We start from the raw sequence: 8,356 nt of genomic DNA, 5'->3' as shown, positions 1-8,356 counted from the left end.
ATTCTGAATAATTTGTAATATATAATTATTCACGGTATTTAGAAGTGCCCACGATAACAATATTGTGCATATTAATTACCGTGATATATCGCATTACCGAATACCGGCACAAGTCTATTTGTAAGCCATAACTTCTGTGGTAACCACAGTGAGGTTATGACTCGTGAGCTATCCATGAAGAGATTTATCTGGAAGAAACTGTACCTTTTAGTAAAAGTGGGGTGTATAATATTAATTTGCATTGCTCTTTCACAGGCACCAACTCAAAGACAAGTTCGATATAAAGAGAAGGTCGTGGAGATGAGGAAGAGGAGGGATTCTGGACTGACAAAAGACCAAAAAGAAAAGTACATGGTAATAGTGTCCTCTCTGTGATATATTAAAATATCTATATATTACTTAAAAAAATGGTTATCTGTCTTTTAATGAAGGTATACAGTGTCATTATATTTAATATAATGCTCGGGTGTTATTAATGATGTTTATTTATTTGATCCATCTACGTCTGTACTTTTTTGATGTATCAGGAGCACAGACAGACACATGGAACCACTCGTGAACCACTGCTGGAGAACATCACCAGTGATTATGATCTAGAGCTCTTCAGGAAAGCTCAGGCCCGTGCAGCGGAGGATCTGGTATGAACAGACATGCCTCACTTCTGACACAGCAGAGCATCACTGCACCCTTTAGCTTCATCCCATTAAATTGTAAATAAAGACAATAGTCATTTGAGATGTCATAATTTAAGTATTTAATTTACAGACATTAGGCCTATAGTGTGGTTATATAAATTACAGACATTATAGTGTGTGTGTGTGTGTGTGTGTTTTTTATTTAGTAAAAATAACCATATGATGGTTTACTGTTACTGTGATGAAATTAACTGAGATTTTGGTTTTACTGCCCAGTCCCAAGTTTTTATGTTATTTTAGCTTTATGTAGAAATTTGATGTCTAAGGTTTTGTTGTTTGCAGGAGAAACTGCGTCTGCAGGGTCAGATCACAGAGGGCAGTAACATGATCAAGACCATCCTGTTTGGCCGTTATGAGCTCGACACTTGGTACCATTCTCCCTACCCTGAGGAATATGCCCGTCTGGGGCGTCTGTACATCTGTGAGTTCTGCCTCAAGTATATGAAGAGTCAGACCATCCTGCGCAGACACATGGTATGAAATCAAACTTCCCTTAATAATCTCTGTTATGATTGCATGTCTAAACATTTAGTACTGGCTAAATCTATATGGAGATGAAGTTAAATGTGACATGTTGTCATGATCTATGCAGGCTAAATGTGTGTGGAAACACCCTCCTGGTGATGAAGTCTACAGAAAAGGTGCCATCTCTGTGTTTGAGGTTGATGGGAAAAAGAACAAGGTGGGCATTGGATGTTAATGTACTCATTTTTTTGTGGCTGTATGAATACAAAGTGTTTTGGAGGTGTGTTTTGCTTTGTGGCATGGACTGTTTTCCCTCTTATATTCAATTATAAGCTGTTGATGAGTTTGTTTGATAAACATATGAAATTTATTCATCTCCGCCCCAACAGATCTATTGCCAGAACCTCTGTTTGCTGGCCAAGCTGTTTCTGGACCATAAAACACTGTACTATGATGTGGAGCCTTTCCTGTTTTATGTCATGACTGAAGCTGATAACACAGGCTGTCACCTTGTGGGATATTTCTCAAAGGTAATTAGGTGCTTGAGGCTACATGTTGTGAATTACATGATCACAAAAACATAAGCACCAAACTGTCAACTAGGGATGTCAAAGATTAATCGACGATCGATTAATTGTCAATAAGAGATGCAATCGATTAAAGTTATTGATGGTTGATTAAGCAATTTAATTTTGGGCTGCGTGCAGCTCATGTGCAAAACACGTGCAAGCGGATGTGAGTGATGGTGACGGGACTGGCTCTTTGGCGAAAATAATTCGGTAACATACAAATTACGCTTTTAATGTGATACAAACTTTAAAAGTACATTACAACAGAAACAATACAAAGTTCTTTTGTATTGAAATGTAGTAACCAAGTCATGTTTAATTATAATTTCCCCAGATAATAGTTTCATATCGGACTTTGCGCTTTGACGGGGTTACGGACATGAGCAGGACGATCAGTAAGACTTGTAATGTTTTTTAAAGAAGTCTCTTATTCTCATAAAGGCTTCATTTATTTGATCAAAACTACAGAAATCTTGCAAAATGTTATTACATATAATGGTTACTATTTTAATATCCTTTAAAATGTCAATTTAACAATTTAACACATCCTTGCTGAATAAAAGTTTTAATTTATTTCAAAAAAATAAAAATTTACTGACCCCAAACTTTTGAACGGTGGTGTATGTTGTTAGAAAAGATTTATATTTTAAATAAATGCTCTTCTCTTTAACTTTTATTAATCAAAATCAAAGAATCCTGAAAAAAGTATCACGGTATATACACACACACACACTAGGGATGGGAATTTCAGGCAAAAATATTAAAATTCGAAAATCGCACCCCTCCCCCGCATGCGCACCAATGTTAATTTCATCAACGACATTTTTTTTCACTGACGACAACGAGAAGATAACGAACGAAAACTCTTAGATGACGTAATAGATGACGTAAATCTATTGACATTTTCGTCAACGAATAAATAAGAGATGTTAGGGAGGGACGATTTGGGAAGAGATTTATTCAGAAAGAATCTGCTGCGTGGTTCGGAGGTTAGATATATGAATCAACGGGACGGGACATAAGCTAACAAACACTTGCTGCACGTCGCATAAAACGTTAAAAAATGTCAATATGTGGGAGTAAGAGAAGAGCAGACATATGGATAAATCTGACGATGCAAGAGAGAACTCAATTCGGTCCGGTTTTCTGAGCGCAGACAATGAAGCATACATAGACAGAAAGCACGTCTCACAGAGCGCGAGTACTCTTTTGCATCGCATGAACAGAGAATTACACACAAAATTATGTCGAATTTATGAGAAGGGGTTTTATTTAATTTTAACATAAAGGCATGTTGTGTCACTGCAGTTAAATCGTTGTCTATCATGATAAAACCTTAATATCAAACCTATATAATGAGTTTGGAAATTTTTGAGAAATGCTTAATAAATGCACTAACTAAAACCATTAGATTTTAGCCGACTAAATTTACTGTAGATTTAGTCGACTAAAACTAGACTAAAAAACAATAAAACAATTCAGATGACTAAAATACGACTAAAACTAAATGGCATTTTAGTCAAAAGACTGACTAAAACTAAATCAAAATTTGCTGTCAAAATTAACACTTGATACGCAAATGCGCACACAGGCTACAGTACACTACACACCCATAAACAGAGAGAGCATTGTAGCATTTGTAGCACGATGTAGCATTTGCCTGCTAACCCATTATTTCTCTTATAAACAAAGCTTTGTACCTCACTTGTGTCATTAATACTCACATTAAAATGTTTCATGTGAGCAACCGTGTGTTTTGCATCAGCACCGCTGGTGGAAGCGGTTCTCTGACCACATGCCGCAGTTTCGTTTGGGATAATTTTATTTTAAATGCCAATAATGTAAATTGCAAACATTGCGATTGTGTTTTAAAATACAACAACGAGCACCATGAAACCATTTAAAGAGGTGCATTCAGCAGTCTCCGTGATGGGATATGAAACAGCCAACAAAGTAAAATGATCCAAAACGTAACTACAGCTCGCTCTCTTCATTTAATCAAATGATCATAATCATATCTATTCATTTTACAATCCTGCTACTAGCCTTTATTTAGACTAAAACCCCTTTTAATTTGGGTGAGGAAGCTGGTGTTTTGAGTGGCATTTGCACATCCTGTCATGCCGGTGAATATGCCACTGCAATAGAAGCGTTTTGCAGTATTAGGGTTAACGATTAATCGATTGTTCATTTAAGCGACAATCGATCATGGAAATGATCAAAAATGGACATCCCTACTGTCAACACATTTGCATTTAATGCCAGTGTCCCACAAACCAATTTTTGACTGATTTTCGAAAGCTTCTTTTATGTAGTTATCGGAGAATCAGAGGGTGTGTGCCAGAGATGTTCACAAGTCTTTAACTTGGAGTCCGAGTCAAGTCTCGAGTCTTTGGTCACGAGTCGAGTCAAGTCATTTAATGGCTCGCTAAAAAAAATCCCATTCAGAATCCTCACGTATTGAAATCTTCCTATTTACGAAGCTGTTTTATAGGCTAGACCAGTGTTTCCCAGGGTGCTTAGAAATTCAAATATTGTGACAAAATTAATTTTGTAGGGTGCCACAAGGTTGTTAAAATTTCCAAAGGGTGCTGCGACTAACAAAAGGTTGGGAAACACTGGGCTAGACAAAATATATGATCTGATTTGTGAAAAAAAAAAGAGATGTAAGGTTAATGTACATCCAGCCTGTTATTTACAGGCTATGTTTTAATCCATTGCCATGTTCAAAACAGTTTTTCTGTAATCAAATTCTATAATAAGAGTCCGATCTACCATGACACATAAGGAAATATATGGCACAGATATTACAAAACCATACAAATAAAGTATTTCTTTATGATATAAGTCAGGGGTATTCAATTAAAGTTCCAAGAGGCGAGGCCTCTATTTTCTTCCAAGCAGAGGTCTGGACAAAAAAAAAAAAAAAAGAAATTTTTACATGTATTGTATTTTTAAATTTAGATATATGCGAGGCCATGTGACTGAAAAAAATAATGTTTCTGTTCAGGGTTTTCCTCCTGAAATCTATACTGTTTTAATATTTTACTTAAAAAGCATTATCTACTAAAAACAATGTCGCTACAATAATCAAAACATTTTCATCTTGAGCAGAAAAGAAAGATAACTAGCAGTTTCAAAGTTTAAGTTCTATCCTAGCCATCTAACAAAAATTTTTACCAATTATAATTACATGATTCTTTTGAAATGTTCTTAGCCTACAGATTAATAATGCTAGATCAGAAACATCGTGTCACATCTGGTTTGAACAGTCAGAGTCATAGGTTATAGATAGATAAATAGTAAGAAAAATAACTATATTTGCAGCATTGTTTTTTTTTTCTGCTGTTTTAGTGAAAGTAACCTATGATTTTGCTGCTCACCGTGTTTCTGTTCTGTTGTTAAAATAACCGTGTCATCGCAGCTCTTAAACACGTCCGGAGAGAGAGAGAAAGTGCACGGAGCTGAAGGGCTTGAATAAAGTACATTTAGCTTTAGATAAAAATACTAGATATAGTCACTAACTCGAGTGCCATTCTCCGTTTTGTGCAGGAGAAGAACTCGTTCCTGAATTACAATGTGTCCTGTATCCTGACTATGCCACAGTACATGAGGCAGGGCTACGGCAAGATGCTGATTGATTTCAGTGAGTACCTGTGTTATGTCTATACGAGTTTGCAGATTAGTGATATGAAGATCTAGATGGTAATCTAAAAGCATGTTTAATTAATCAAAATCATTAAACTGATACATTGTAACAATTTATTAAAAGTTTAGCAAATACATTTTTTCCAGAATTTTATTTTGTTTTTTATTTTAATGTTCCTGAATTCCGTTTTATTGGTTTAATTATATTTTAATAACCAAAAAGCATGTTTAATCAGTCAAAATAATACAACTTTAACAATTTAATAATTTATTTTTTGTATTACAATCATAACGTCCGTTTTAACATTTTCAAATGTAATCAAATGAAAATGTAACAATTTTATTGTTTTGGCAAACAGAGTGCTGCACAAGTGGGTTTCTATTAAAATATAAAATTCTGGGATATTCTACGTTATGTTGTAAGTTCCATTTTTATATCTGCATTCTGCAATACCACCTGTGTTTTCAAGAACGCAGAAATCATAGGCCTCTATATATGGCATCAGTACTTAGACATCATAACCATTTACATGTTAAAACTGTAACCGTTCCCATTAATATTAGAGTTATTTCAGAACAGGTGTGGTTGTAATGTCATTATCTCTGATGCTGTTATTCTTCAACACGTGCATCACTGTCTTTGTTTGACATGGTTCTAGGTTACCTCCTGTCAAAGGTTGAGGAGAGGGTAGGTTCTCCAGAGCGCCCTCTCTCAGATTTGGGCCTCATCAGTTATCGCAGCTACTGGAAGGAAGTGCTGCTGCGGTACATGTACAACTTCAAGGGCAAAGAGATCTCCATCAAGGGTAAGATATGTTGCCCCTGCCTTGCAAGGGAGCATTTGTAGGCACGTTCACGGTGACATCCCTGTAAAATCACTGTGGGTTTAGCCTTGTTTCTTGTTTTGTCCTGTTCAGAGATCAGTCAAGAGACGGCAGTGAATTCTGTGGATATTGTCAGTACTCTGCAGTCACTTCAGATGCTCAAGTACTGGAAAGGGAAGCATCTGGTCTTGAAGCGACAGGTATCAGAAAATACGTATTTTTTTAACGGCACAAAAGTCTGCGGCCTTTGATTAAAAAAATAAATAAAAATCCTTCTAAAATTAAAAAATAAAAACAAACACTAGCTTCTCTATTCTTTTTCTATTCTATATATACCTTTTCTTTTTATTTATTATACAATTAACAAAAACAAAAAGGCCTCTAACTAGCTTGCTCTATTCTTTTTCTATTCTATCTCTATTCTATCTGTTTTTCTTTTTATTTATGATATAATTAAAAAACCTTGCTACTTGTATTGCGTTAAGCTAACTGAGACTTGTTATAGCACTTGCGTATCATTGCTCTTTTGTTGATTTTGACTGCTTTTATTGTCCTCATTTGTAAGTCGCTTTGGATAAAAGCGTCTGCTAAATTACTAAATGTAAATGTATTTTATTATTGGGTTGCTATTTCCATGGAATGAACTATGTTGATGATAATTTATTAATCTTTTAGTTATTTCTCTGCCAAAATGCTGTTTTATTTTTTTTGTATTGTAAAAAAAAAAAAGTTAATTTAGTAGTAATTGCATTGTTGTTCTTGCAGAAATATCATTGCATTGAAATAGATTTAAATAGACTTTTTGGTTCAACCAATAATTTTTCAAAAGGAATATTTAGACTGTTGTTTGCATGGGGAATAATAATGGGGAAAAATAACTGTATGTGCCTGCTCTGTGGAATAATAATGGAAGTTCAATGGCATTTTCCTAGCTTTTAAGTATTAACATTTTTTTGAAAACGTGCATGATTTTGAAAGGATATTATTACATAAAAATGTAACTTACGTGCTGGAGGAAAACACCTCTCATTTTGTTTTTTTGTGTATGCTTTTGTTTCTGAATGGCACAGGACCTGATTGATGAGTGGAAGGCCAAAGAGACCAAAAGGGGCAACAACAACAAGACCATAGACCCCAGCTCTCTGAAATGGACCCCTCCCAAAGGAACCTAATGGACTTACACGTTACATTTCGTACTGCCGTTATATCTTTTTTATGGTGTCTGTTGCAATGGCTTCAGCTGTTAGTGTCATTTTTGTCTCTTTTTATGTGCCCTTTGTATCTCTGGAATCTCTCACTTTTCTTTATACAGTGCTATTTATTTTTTGAAATCATGTTTCATTCATATTTTCTCCTGCCAAAGTATTATCTATGCCCCAGCATATATTTTGAAAGTTTTTTTTTAAAGCAAAAAATTGTTTCTCATCAGTAGAATATAGTGAAAAATGAGACCTTACAAAAAATATATATATATTTTTTTTTTAGATTTACATTTGTTCCCTGATTTCTTAGTGTTGAAAGATTTGTGATAATGTTTTCATTTAAATCAGAACTGGGGGAAAAAACTCATGTTTGATACATGCTTTTATTACATCACATTTGATACCTGAAGCAAGACATTTACTTGCTTAATGCTCCCAAATGATGTTCTCATGAATTATGTTGGTGCCAGTTAAGAGTGGAGAATAATTGTGTATTGATTCACGGAGGCTAGTGAAGTCTGTAATAGAGCGCTGGATACTGTCATCAGTAGTACTGCAGTCTGTCCCATTCCTCTCGCACATCTGCTGTGTGAACAACAACATGATTTCGCATTCATAAACTGCTGTTTTTTTCAGCATTTTTGCATAAATACAGTTCTTCTTTCAGTGTTGTACCTGCTTGTTTGTTCAAATCTCCAGATTTGTCCATTGCTGTGCTGGTCTCTGGGATTGTTTTTCTGAAATCACCTGCAGATTAATATGAAAATCCGTTTTTCACTTTGTTGCAGTATAGCAGTTTTTATTTTACATTTACATTTAGTCATTTAGCAGATGCTTTTATAAACACGAATCTAGCAAAGCTCATCTTACCTGTGCAATGACGTTAGCCATGCTTGGACAAGCTTATATAGCAACAGTTAGATGAGAGCTATGGTGTTGGTGTGCGAAACCAC

At 35.1% G+C, this 8,356-nt stretch overlaps 1 protein-coding gene across 1 annotated transcript in view; it reads left to right on the top strand.

Moving 5' to 3' along the window:
* The window catches only part of LOC107654043 (histone acetyltransferase KAT7-like), a 12,103-nt gene extending 4,034 nt beyond the window's left edge, over window positions 1-8,069 (top strand). The window contains exons 7-15 of the mRNA XM_016440937.1: window positions 256-354; window positions 528-638; window positions 978-1,169; window positions 1,288-1,377; window positions 1,550-1,690; window positions 5,282-5,375; window positions 6,037-6,183; window positions 6,295-6,401; window positions 7,272-8,069. Of these exons, the coding sequence (XP_016296423.1) occupies window positions 256-354; window positions 528-638; window positions 978-1,169; window positions 1,288-1,377; window positions 1,550-1,690; window positions 5,282-5,375; window positions 6,037-6,183; window positions 6,295-6,401; window positions 7,272-7,373 (1,083 nt within the window). The 3' untranslated portion in view covers window positions 7,374-8,069. The remainder of the gene's footprint in view (window positions 1-255; window positions 355-527; window positions 639-977; window positions 1,170-1,287; window positions 1,378-1,549; window positions 1,691-5,281; window positions 5,376-6,036; window positions 6,184-6,294; window positions 6,402-7,271) is intronic.
* The last annotated feature ends 287 nt before the right edge of the window (window positions 8,070-8,356 follow it).

The sequence above is a fragment of the Sinocyclocheilus anshuiensis genome, unplaced genomic scaffold, assembly GCF_001515605.1.
Source record: "Sinocyclocheilus anshuiensis isolate Anshui unplaced genomic scaffold, SAMN03320099.WGS_v1.1 scaffold454, whole genome shotgun sequence".
Taxonomy (NCBI): domain Eukaryota; kingdom Metazoa; phylum Chordata; class Actinopteri; order Cypriniformes; family Cyprinidae; genus Sinocyclocheilus; species Sinocyclocheilus anshuiensis.
The sequence above is the reverse complement of the archived record's forward strand: the minus strand, read 5'-3'. Positions and strand labels throughout refer to the sequence as shown.